Source organism: Rhinopithecus roxellana, chromosome 19, assembly GCF_007565055.1.
Source record: "Rhinopithecus roxellana isolate Shanxi Qingling chromosome 19, ASM756505v1, whole genome shotgun sequence".
Classification (NCBI taxonomy): Eukaryota; Metazoa; Chordata; class Mammalia; order Primates; family Cercopithecidae; genus Rhinopithecus; species Rhinopithecus roxellana.
The window spans coordinates 75,897,526-75,910,762 of record NC_044567.1 but is presented as its reverse complement, the minus strand read 5'-3'; the positions used below and the strand labels follow the sequence as shown (position 1 = coordinate 75,910,762).

Here is a 13,237-nt window from a genome sequence, read left to right as displayed (position 1 = left end):
TAACTATTTTAAATGCGAAAAAAACTGTGCCTTAAAAAAAAAAAAATCAAACACAAAGCTCAAATCCAAATTCCAGTGAATTTATACAGCAGAGGTATAGACCTGTTTCCAGAATTTTCAGCAGCAGATATTTTTGTATCACTCAGTGACAGGAACACTAGCCCACAATAACCACCATAGTGAATAAACACTGTAAATGTAGCTTCTATTTTAAATCTATAATTTCAAAGTTTTAATTTAGGGACTGACTTTTTACTATAAGTACCATTTTCACAAGCAGTAAGGAGCAACAGAAACTGAGGCACTGTGTCCATGGTGTTATTGGCAGGCTTCACGATAAGCACAGGGCTGATGCTGTGTGTTTGTGAAGGCCATGCCCCTCTGCTTCCTCCTCCACCTCTGATTCCCAGACAGTCAGTACTCTCTGCTAAGGTCCAGGACCCTCCAGTTCCAAAGGTAAGTGATTTGATCACCTTCCCTGGGGTACAAATAATACGTATTGCCCCTCTGTTGGTGCTATAGAGCCTTCCCTTGCAACTCTTGAAAGAAATCCCTCATCCCATTAAGCCGTGAAGAGAGACTTGTATTTGCACTAAAAAAAAATTGGGGGCCATTCTTTATATACACCAATATGTGGCTTGTGTGACCACCTCAAAATGGAAGAGGAAGCTTTGTTAACACACTTTTATAACCATAGAGTTAAAGGCCTGAGTTTCAGGTATAAAAGGTTCTAATGGCCAAAGGTTATCGTAGGCAGAAATAGAAGCATAAAACTGGCAGGCAGAGCTAGCTTGGGTGGGGTGGCTAGGGGAAGACAGGTGACAAGAGATGGGAAGAAATGTGCCTCAAAAACTTTCAGAACATGGCTAACAGACACGGATAAACTTCTGATAAATTGTGGTCACTTTTTCCTGTATAGATTTCATATGCGCTATAGTTATGTTTCATTCTGATCTTCATAACTCCCTACGGTCCAACATCCTCAGGCAACTCTTGAGACAAATCCCTTATCCCACTAACCCATGAAGAGAGACCTGTATTTGGATGAGAAAGATTTTGGGGCCATTCTTTATATACACCACATGAGCAACCTTGTTCTCTACTGACTTGCAAGGCCAACTCTGTGCAGTAAACATACATTTCAAATACCTGGCCACATATAAGCTCTCCTTCTTCTTAAGGGTTTTCAAGAAAGGAAAGAAAAATTAGACAAATTAATGTAAATACCAAGAGTCAAACTGCTGAAAAGATAGTAACGATTTGGGGAGAAAGTCTGCTTTGGTTTATGGATTTTTGCCTAGCAGACAGCATACAGCAATTAATTCATTATCAACACTTCAGCAGAGCAGAGCCACATCTCTATAGCCAACCTGGCAGAGCTCCTGTATACCTACCAATAAGTACCAGCACCTTGTGATGTTAGCTCCATGCCATCCACTGAATTGTAGCTATCATCATCCATGATCTTCGAAAGACCAAAATCTGTAATTTTTATCTCTCCACACGCTGTACCATTTACTAAAAGAATATTACCTAAAAAATAAAAATCTTCATGAATAAGCAGAGACTTACTGATTAAGAGAAAAACCCAAAGTAATAGCAGATAAGAACTCAAACTCTTGCAAAAGCAAACATCCAAATCTTGGGAATCAAGCAATCTGGACTCTGGATCTCAGGGAGAGTCCTCCGCATCTGCTGAAACTTCTATTTTCTAAGAATCACCTGCTTAATGTGCCAAAACCACCACTATGATGAACTCCGGAAATAACAATAACTGGCTAAAGTAAAATATCCTTGTTCACTTGGTCAAAAATGACGGGAAACTTTCATCTGAACTTTCAGTGAGGATCTCTAAATTACTCTGTTTAGAACAGTACTTGGGGTGTGGGGGAGGAATCAAAGAAAACATGTAAGGGAACCAAAGCTAGCACCACAGCACCACCTACAGCTCCCATGGCAGGAAAGTGTTGAATTCAGTTACGGAAAATTCATTCACAAAATAGCCATCTTTTAAAAAAGTTCTTCATTATAATTAATGTTTCAGTCATCTGAATTATATTAGAACATTAGAGAATAGTCAATGAGATGTAATAGGCACCTATCAGAAGAGTAAAGCAAAGTTTACAATTTTGCAACACCAGAAGGTAAATGTGGACCATCTTCCTGATGCCCAAGCTAAGCTGTTAGAGTTGTCTATAGAACATATGCAGATTTCTAAAACACAGCTGAAGATAATAATAAAACATAGAGGTAAGGACTCTAGCTGCCCTATACTCTTTGCTGATGACCATCAAAGCTAGATAATAACCATACAAAAATATGAAAAATTCTGCTTGAAATTTATTGAAATGGGAGGCATATAAGTAAAATAAGTTATTAATTTGGGGGCTCTTATCAAAGAGACCTGAAGCAGAGGAACTGTTACATAGTATGAGTCATGGGAAAAAAACAAAACTGAACTTGCCGGAACAGTTCTTTCTTAATAAGACTTACATCATGAACTGCCCTGGCTCCAAAGATAAAGGTATTGTTTCTCCAGAGTAGTATTTAATCCAACACACCCTCCTAAACCCAGTCCTGCTTGGCGAGGACTCTTTTTTCCCACACCTACCCAGGCAATCAAAAGTCAGATGTTATTAGCCTGTCTTGACTGCTGTGAATTTCTCTAACTTTATCAAATTAAAAGTCACTTATAAGACCAAAGAAAACCAACTAATACTGTCTCCTAAAAGTCAGACATACCTGGTTTGAGGTCATAGTGTATGATGGGAGGTTTTATTTCATTTAAGTACTTTAAAGCATTCACAATCTGCATGATAATGGACCGGGCCTCTTTCTCCGACATTAATTTGTGCTGTTTCAGGTAGAAGTCCAGATCATTTCCCTCACAGTATTCTAATACTGTACAAAACCTAAAGACAAATAAACCAACATTTAACCATGGAATAAGAGCAAGCAGATTAAGACTACCTAAATCAGTCCCAGGTGAAAACTTCACGTCATTAGCTTCTCACTCCTTTCTTCTTTGTTCCTTAAAATATTCTTCGATTCTTTATTCAGTATTAGCTGAGGGGTTTCTAGTAAGAAACTGCTTATTCTCTTGAAGAGTCTCCACACCCTCAATGTTGGAATCTGTTGTGCTCAGGTTTACCCATGGCAGACCTCTTCTTGAGTCTAGACTATAAGAATACCGATAAGAACTATAATGTATTTAAGCTAGGTATCTTCTTGGAAGGGGCTCCTTTATACACCCATGTCACACATCCATGTCTAAACAACTAGAATGTGATCAAGTACACAATTCTCCCTTTTTTTTCTTTTGAGACTCCATCTCACTCTGTTGCCTACACTGGAGTGCAGTGGTGCGATTTCAGCTAGGTATACAATTCGCACTGCAAACCTTTTATATAACCCTGAGTGCTGACAATGAGGAATAATCTAGAGTTTGCCCACGTCCCAAAAACTGACTGCATACTATGTCTCCTGACAGCTTGGCACAATACTGCACTACAGTTTTTCTTAAACATAAAGTGTAAAAGGGCTTATAAAGTATGGTATCTACGGTTCTAACAAATGTATGTGGGCTTTCTTTCCTTCACTTATGTCAGTATGTCATACCCAAACATAAAACCATATGCCATTTGTGGCATCACAGGTCATGTGCCTATCTTCCAAGGCATTATACTCTGAAGTAAGGTGTCTTGAACTGTGTGAATATCCCTGAGGGATGAATACCTTTTCAAGTATTCTAAGTTGTGATAATGTGGGTGTATCAGTCAGGGTCTAGCCTGGACAAAAAAAAAAAAAAAAACCACTTGATCATTTAAAACAGAGAGACTTTAATTCAGGGAACTGATCATACAGATGATGGAAGAGCTGAGAAGACAAACTGGTCAGTGAGGCACCCTGGAGATCATACAGCAGGAAGCCATTAGCACCCTCAGGCAAGCAGGCCAGAGGGGAGGAGATGGTGAAACCAGAACCCAGGGTCACCAGGGGAAACTAGAATAGCAGGGTGGGAGAGGAGGTGGAGACCCCCTCCCATTTCTGCCTTCACATTGGCTGAAACCAGCAGGACACCAATGGTCACATGGGCCTGGTAAACACAACCTATAAGGGCTAACCCCCCGAAGATACAGAGCAGCAAAAGGGCAAGGAACAGAACTGAGAGCAAACAGGTTCAGGACTAGCGTTATGGGCCACTGGGCAATTTGAGGCCTTCATAAAGCACTGCAATTGAATACGGACACACATGGTCCTGTGGACTCCACAAACTGAACAATATCTTATGCATCTTACGAAATATAGCAGGGCATTCTAGCACTGTATCTGAAAACAAATGTCTGCTGTAATCCCAGCAATTTGGAAGGCAGAGATGGGTGGATCACTTGAGGCCAGGAGTTTGAGACCAGCCTGGCCAATACAGTGAAACTCTGTCTTTACTAAAAATATGTAATACTGGCCAGATATGGTGGCGCACACCTGTAATCCCAGCTACTTGGGGGGCTGAGGCACGAGAATTGCTTGAACCCATGAGGTGGAGGTTGCAGTGAGCCAAGATCACGCCACTGCACTACTGCCTGGGCAACAGAGCAACACTCCATCTCAAATAAAACAAAATAAAATAAATGTCTGAAATTTATAGATTTCTCTGATCTGAGATTCTGAAATCTGAAATACAGACTCATGCTCAATGAAATGATTCTTTGACCCAAATGCAAGTTGAAAATAAAGCCTCACTTTCAGTCAGGCACAGTGGCTAAAGCTTGTAATCCCAGCACTTTGGGAGGCTGAGGCGGGCGGATCACAAGGTCAGGAGTTCAAGACCAGCCTGCCCAGCATGGTGAAACCCTGTATCTACTAAAAATAGAAAAAATTAGCCAGGCATGGTGGCGTGCATCTGTAATCCTAGCCACTAGGGAGGCTGGGAGAATCACTTGAACCTGGGAGGCGGAGGTTACAGTGAGCCAAGATCGCACCACTGCACTCCAGCCTGGGCAACAGAGCCTCAAAAAAAAAAAAAAAAATAATAATAATAATAATAAAATAAAGCCTCACTTTTAATACCCAAACAATTCTCAGAAGATGTTCTAAAAATCATGGTCTGACTTATTTTTGGTGAAAATTCATCATACATGCAATAGAAAGAACAAAGTAATCAACTCGAGAATAGTATAGAACCAACTTAATTTCTCACATTAGTTAAAAGTGTGTATACAATTCAAAACAGCAGATAATTTGAGCCTGATTTAATAGTTCAGTGAGGGGGGTCTACCTAGTACTGAAGAAATCTACTCAAAGCAAAACAGTGATGTCATGACCTGCCCCTGGTTTCCCAATCCTGCCCTCTAACTAGATCTTTTTTAAAAAATTCCACTCCATGTGAAACACACATGGCTAAGCTCAGTGCCAGGGCTATCCAAATGAGAAGAAATCCCTGAGAGAATGGCCCAGGTCACGTTTCCAAAGGGAATTATAGTCCTTTTTGGGGTTATTTCTAAATGTGAGCCAGCTGTTTGCACAGCCATCTCTGAGACTGTTGGCTAGAACAGACCAAAACTCCTAGAATTACCCTGGGAGGCTGAGGGAACCTGGAGTCTAGACCTAGGACATATTCCAATTCAGTTCAGACTTCTACAGAGAAACATTTCCAAATGCTGAGATATATCCAACTAAACTGCTGGGTAAACCCAGAGGCACAGGAGCTTACCGATACCAAGTTAACAAAATACAGCAATGACCACAATTACCAACGATCTCAGACAAGTCATTTAACTTCTCTGGTCCTCAAAATCCTCCTATAAAACTGAAAAGGCTGGACTTTGAGAACTCTTCCTATTCTAACATCCCATAAGCCTGTAAGCCTGTATTTCAACATGTTGCACTGAGCCTTGTCTTCATTAGTGCCACATTTGTTGTCTCATTCTAGGATAAAATCACACAGCCAGTACTTTTTAAAAAAAGTCTGGCAATGTTCATAAGAGTCTCTGGGGTGAGCAGAAACTCTCCTGAACAGTCTACACTCACTAGTGCATGTCAGTGGCATGCTGGCACCAACTCATGTCAGTTTCCAAGAGCTGACTTAAATTTTCAAGAGTTTTGTGAGTGGGTTATCAAACCATTGGTAGGACAAACAGATAAGCAAAATGTGGTATATACCCAACACGATGGAATATTATTTTGTCATAAAAAGGAATGAAGTACCAATACATGCTACAAGGATGAAACTTGACAACATCATGCTAAGTGAAAAGAAGCCAGTAATAAAAGTCCACATACTATATGATTCCATGCATATGAGAGTCCAGAATAGGAAATCTATAGAGATAAAACAGACAGATTAGGGTGAGGGCAGAGGGATGGAATAGTGGAATAGATGAATAGTAGTAAAAGGTATGGGGTTTCTTTTGAGGTGGTGAAAAAATTCTAAAATTGGCTCTGGTGGTTGTATCTATCTATGGATATGCTGAAAACCACTAAACTGTATATTTTACATGTGTGAATCATACAGTATGTGAATAATAATTAAGATGTTTTAAAAAAATAAACAGGTGGTACATCAAAATTGGACACAGGAGGAATATCTACACTATGGAAACTGGCAAACACTACAAATTAGCCCTGTCTCTCTTCGTACCAAGCTGGTTGTTAAACATTTACTGGCACACAAGTGCACAGTCCTTTGGCCTAGAGGTTTCTTACTGACCCAAATTTGAATTTATGTTTGATCATTTGTCCACAAATTAATATATTTGGTTCCCTCAGAGGGTATGTCCTAGACCCAGAGTTCAGCTCTATTCCATGAACAATCAACATTGCAAGAAAATAATATAACTGTTAAGGTAAAACAGCACAGCACTTACGAGTCAGTATCCAGTGAAAAGTAATCATACAGCTTAACTATTCTGGGATGATCCAGTTCTTTATGAATCCGGTATTCCCTACATGCATGCCTGTAAACAAAAGGGAAAATTAACAAGAAGGTATATTGGCCTACCTTTTAGAACTCTTCAAAGATCTTCCTAAATATTCAATCATTTCTCTATTGTCTCCACATGTTAATTCCATTCTGGTCCATCTGGCCCCTCATCTGACTTCTCTCTTTGCTTATCCTATTTTCTCTATTGGAATCTACCAAGCTATTGAGAAAATAATAGGTGCTCTGGCTGGGCGCAGTGGCTCATGACTGTAATCCTAGCACCTTGGGAGGCCGAGGCAGGTGGATCACGAGGTCAAGAGATAGAGACCATCCTGGCCAACACGGTGAAACCTCGTCTCTACTAAAAATAAAAAACTTAGCTGGGCGTGGTGGTGCGCACCTATGGTCCCAGCTACTTGGGAGGCTGAGTCAGGAGAATCACTTGAACCCAGCAGACAGAGGTTGCAGTGAGCTGAGGTCACGCCACTGCACTCCAGCCCGGTGACAGAGCAAGACTCCATCTCCAAAAAAAATAAATAAAATAATAGGTGCTCAAATATTTGTTAAGTGAATAGATGTCAACCCTTTTCATCCCTTTCAGGTTCATTCTATGATAATCATACCTCTTTTCCACTTATACTCAAGTATCATAGATTTTAAAATAACAAAGACAGTGATTTTCCCCCTCCTCTAAAGCTGATACATCAAATCATATCTGTAAATGTATATATGCTGGGGTAACACCAAAGGGGTCATTTTTATCATGTAAACCCCTTAGGTTAAAGGATTATCTGTTACATAAATCTATTAGCAGTACTTTGTAGTTTTTGTTTTTAAATTCTTCTTCTTACAAAAATAATTTAAGTGCTATTAGCTTTACTTTATTCTAATAAAATATGAAATGTGAGATTATGGAACCCCAGTTTTCTTGGAATGGCATATTTGATGCAGTCATCCACTGCGTAACAACCCTTTGGTCAATGATGCTAAGCCACATATATGACAGGGGTCCCATAAGAGTATAACAGAGCTTCCCATGAACTGAGGAAGAAAAAAAAAAGTACAACAGAGCTGAAAAATCCTATCACCTGGTGACGCAGCAGTCAAGAGTCACCGCACAATGCATTATTCATGCTTGTGGTGATGCTGGTAGAAACAAACTTACCATGCTGCCAGCCATATTAAAGTCTAGCACATACAGTTATCTACAGTATATAACACTCGATAATAATAAATGAATACATAATTGGTTTATGTATTTACTATACAGCAGGCCCTTAAATAACATCATTTTGTTATAACATTAATAAAAAAAAAAGTCAGCCAGGCACCGTGGCTCATGCCTGTAATTCCAGGACTTTGGGAGGCCGAGGCAGGTAGATCACCTGAGGTCAGGAGTTCGAGACCAGCCTGACCAACATGGTGAAACCCCATCTCTACTAAAAACACAAAAATTAGCTGGGTGTGGTGGTGGCCACCTGTAATCCGCGCTACTCAAGAGGCTGAGGCAGAAGAATCACTTGAACTTGAACCTGGGAGGTGGAGGTTGCAGTGAGGCAAGACTGTGCCATGGCACTTTAGCCTGGGTGATAAAGTTAGACTCTGCCTCAAAAAAAAAAAAAAAAAAAAAAAAAAAAATCAATTCCTGGTCGGCACCACTGTCCATGTGGAGTCTGTGTTCTTTCCCTGTCTGCGTGGGTTTTCTCAGGTTATTCTGCTTTCCTCCCACATCCCAAAGGCACAGTGGGTTGGGTTCACTGGCATATCCACATGGTCCGTGTGTGTGTGTGTGTGTGTGTGTGCATGCACCCGCCGTGCAATGGGACATCATCCTGTCTAGGGTGGCTCCCACCTTGCCCCTGAGCTGCTGATATAGGCTCTGGTCACTCTCAACCCTGAGTGGGGAATGAGTGGGTAAATGTTACCTTGTTTCTATTAATCTTTCTTAAATTTATATAAAGTTCATATATATTTCAATGTTTAGTATTAGAAGTGTTTTAGTCTTTATTTAGAAGCTGGGTAATGTTTTTGTGACCAGGAATATGCCACAGGAACTTAACTCTTGTTTATGTCAATTAGCCTATGGTAAAATTGGTTTTGTTACACCTTGTTTCCCTTAAAGTTGCAGTTTCCAAGAACCTATCACTGCTATTAAGTGAAGGCTTACTGTACTGCACTTTTTTTGTTTGTTTTTGAGACTGAGTCTCACTCTGTTGCCAAGGCTGGAGTGCAGTGGCGCTATCTCAGCTCACTGTGGCCTTTGCCTCCCAGGTTCAAGCGATTCTCCTGCCTCGGCCTCCCAAGTAGCTGGGATTACAGGCACATACCAGCACGTCCAGCTAATTTTTGTATTTTTAGTAGAGAGGGGGTTTTGTCATGTTGGCCAGGTTGATCTGGAACTCCTGATTTCAAGTGATTCGCCCGCCTTGGCCTCTCAAAGTGCTGGGATTACAGGCATGAGCCACGGCACCTGGCCTACACCGTACTTTTTAATTATTTAAATTTTAGAGACGGGGGCAGTGGCTCATGGCTGTAATCCCAGCACTTTGGGAGGTTGAGGCAGGCGGATCGCTTGAGGTCAGGAGTTTGAGGCCAGCCTGGCCACCATGGAGAAACTCCATCTCTACTAAATATACAAAAAGCAGCAGGGAGTGGTGGTGCACACCTGTAATCCCAGCTACTTGGGAGGCTGGGACAGGAGAGATGCTTGAACCGAGAAAGCAGATGTTGAAGTGAGCTAGATCACACCACTGCACTCCAGCCTTGGTGACAGACCAAAACTCCATCTCAAAATAATAAAAAAAATTTTTAGAATGTACTCCCTTCTACTTATTAAAAAAAAAAATATTGTAACTATAAAACAAACTCAGGCAGGTCCTTCAGGGGGTATCCCAGGAGAAGGCATTGTTATCATAGGGGGTGACAGTTTCATGCATGTTACTGTCCCTGAAGAGCTTCCAGTGGGACAAGATGGAGATGGAAGAAAGTGATATTGATGGTCCTGACCCTGTGCAAGCCTAGGCTAATGAGAGTGTGCCTTAGTTCTTAACAAAAAAATGTTTAAAAATAAAAAAAAGGCCAGGCACGGTGGCTCAAGCCTGTAATCCCAGCACTTTGGGAGGCCGAGACGGGCGGATCACGAGGTCAGGAGATTGAGACCATCCTGGCTAACACGGTGAAACTCCGTCTCTACTAAAAAAATACAAAAAAACTAGCCAGGCGATGTGGCGGGTGCCTGTAGTCCCAGTTACTCGGGAGGCTGAGACAGGAGAATGGCGTAAACCCGGGAGGCGGAGCTTGCAGTGAGCTGAGATCCGGCCACTGCACTCCAGCCTGGGTGACAGAGCGAGATTCCGTCTCAAAAAAATAAAAATAAAAAAAATAAAAAATAAAAAATAAAAAAAATTTTAACAGTAAAAAGCTTATAGAATAAGGATACAAGGAAAGAAAATATTTTCATACAACTGTGTATAATGCGTTTTTTTAAAGCTAAGTGTAGGGCAGGCGCGGTGGCTCAAGCCTGTAATCCCAGCACTTTGGGAGGCCGAGACGGGCAGATCACGAGGTCAGGAGATTGAGACCATCCTGGCTAACACGGTGAAACCCCGTCTCTACTAAAAAATACAAAAAAAACTAGCTGGGCGAGGTGGTGGGCGCCTGTAGTCCCAGCTACTCAGGAGGCTGAGGCAGGAGAATGGTGTAAACCCAGGAGGCGGAGCTTGCAGTAAGCTGAGATCCGGCCATTGTACTCCAGCCCGGGCGACAGAACGAGACTCTGTCTCAAAAAAAAAAAAAAAAAAAAAGAGAGAAAAGAAAAAGCGAAGTGTTACTACAAGAGTCAAAAAGTTTTTTTAAAAAGGCAGTTTCTACAGCAAAAAGGTTACAGTAAGCAAAGATTAATTTACACTTGAAAAAATTTTTAATAAATGTAGTGTAGCCTTTGTGTACAGTGTTTATAAAGTCTACAGTAGTGTGCAATATTATCCTAGACTCTGACTCACCCAGAGCAACTTCTAGTTCTGCAAATTCTATTAATGGTACAGGTGTACCATTTTTATACTGTATATTTACTGTATCTTTTCTATGCTTAGATATGCTTACATACACAATTAGTAACACGATTGTCTATAGCAGGGGTCCCCAACCCAGTACAGGTCCGTGCCTTGTTAGGAACTCGGCCACACAGCAGGAGGTGAGCAGTGGGTGAATGAGCGAAGCTTCATCTGTGTTTACAGCTGTTCCCCATAGCTCGCATGACCGCCTGAGCTCCTGGTCTGTCAGCGGCAGATTCTCATAGGAGTGCAAACCCTACTGTGAACTGTGCACGCTAGGGATCTAGGTTGTGTGCTCTTTATGAGAACCTAACGCCTGATGATCTGTCACTGTCTCCCATGACCACCAGATGGGACCGTTTAACTGCAGGAAAGCAAGCTCAGGGCTCCCACTGATTCGACATTATGGTAAGCTGCGTAATTAATTCGGTATATATTACAATGTAATAGTAATAGAAATAAAGGACACAATAAATATAATGCACTTGAATCATCCTGAAACCATCTCCCCCCAACCCCGGTCCATGGAAAAACTGTCTTCCATAAAACTGGTCACTGGTGCCAAAAAGGTTGGAAACCACTGGCCTATAGTATTCAGTACAGTAACATGCTATACAGGTGTGTAGCCTAGGAGCAATGGGCTATACCATACAGCCTAGGTATACAGTAGGCTATACCATCTAAGCTTACATTAAGTACACTCTGTGATGTTTACACAACAAAATCACCTAACGATGCATTTCTCAAAACGTAGCCCCATTGTTAAGCAACATATGACTAACATGATTAGCATTTTTAAGGTACTTTTCTAGTTTAAAATCATTTCATAAGGAACAAAAGTGTACTGTATAGCCTGACATATTCATATTCTGAATTTTAGAAGAACAACAGAATATGCTTACACAATATAATTACCAATACTATTTTAAGAATGTAGTTCTGGCTGGGCGTGGTGGCTCACGCCTGTAATCCCAACACTTTGGGAGGCTGAGGTGGGCAGATCACCTGAGGTCAGGAGTTCAAGACCAGCCTGACCAACATGGAGAAACCCTGTCTCGACTAAAAAAAAATACAAAATTAGCCGGGGTGGTGGTGGTGCATGCCTGTAATCCCAGCTACTTGGGAGACTGAGGCAGGAGAATCGCTTGAACCCAGGAGGCGGAGGTTGTAGTGAGCTGAGATTGCGCCATTGCACTCCAGCCTGGGCAACAAGAGCAAAACTCCGTCTCAAAAAAATAAAATAAAATAAAAAAGTAGTTCTTATTTACAAAGAGAGTAACTGTGATATTTTAAGTAATTCAGCACTATATTGGCTTTTGTTACAAGGCTAGTTGGAAAGGGGACACTTTCCATAGTATGGTAAAATAAAACTAAAAAACAGTGATGTTTTCAGAAACAGGTAAACTACAGTATACCAAAAATACAAAGAAAGTACTCAACTAAAGAAAAGCTGAGGAAAAAATTAGGGGACGTGGGGAAAGGGAGAAATAGGAATCTGAAAGCAATTACATATATTTTTCCCCAATGGAAACTATTTGGGCTTAGTTTTCAAGCTGCCACTTTTGGCCGTTTTGCCTCCCCTGATGCTTCATTTCATCATCTTTAAGTTTTTCCAAAAAACGACTTGCCAGCACCAAGGCAGAGTGGTGTTAGAGCACACACTACCCTGGGAACACAGAGGCCTGGCTCCTTGCTGTGGCTCTGTGGCTTCACCTCTCTGAGCTTCAGTTTCGGCATCACTGGACTGGATGTTTTGAAGTGAGCTTGCTGCAGACACTCAGCATATGTAGCTTTGGCCTCCCCAACCCCCAATTCCACCAAAGTAGCTCCACACTTTTTTTTTTTTTTTTTTTAAATTACACACATGTATTTAACAGTACAGTTTTACATAGAGTACTAAGAGCACTTTTCTTCATATTTTACAGAAGGGCTAGAAACATACAGATTTTCTTTTTCTTTTAAGACAGAGTCTTGCTCTGTCACCCAGGTTGGAGTGCAGTGGTGCCATCTCAACTCACTGCAACCTCCGCCTCCTGGGTTCAAGCGATTCTTCTGCCTCAGCCTCCCAAGTAGGTGAGATTACAGGTGCGAGCCACCACGCCCAGCTAATTTTGCATTTTTAGTAGAGACCGGGTTTTACCATATTGGCCAGGCTGGTCGCAAACTCCTGACCTCGTGATCTGCCCGCCTTGGCCTCCCAAAGTGCTGGGATCATAGGTGTGGACCACTACACCCAGCCCAGATTTTCTTTTTTTTTCTTTTTGAG

General features: G+C 41.4%; 1 protein-coding gene across 9 annotated transcripts in view; it reads right to left on the bottom strand.

Annotated features, from left to right (window-relative positions):
* Positions 1–13,237, bottom strand: part of TLK2 (tousled like kinase 2) — a 142,517-nt gene that overhangs the window by 14,835 nt on the left and 114,445 nt on the right. For all 9 annotated transcript variants that reach the window (XM_030923440.1, XM_010380079.2, XM_030923438.1 and 6 more), the window contains 3 exons: positions 6,864–6,953; positions 2,743–2,912; positions 1,395–1,533 (listed from right to left, as the gene is read on the bottom strand). In XM_030923440.1, the coding sequence (XP_030779300.1) occupies positions 1,395–1,533; positions 2,743–2,912; positions 6,864–6,953 (399 nt within the window). The remainder of the gene's footprint in view (positions 1–1,394; positions 1,534–2,742; positions 2,913–6,863; positions 6,954–13,237) is intronic.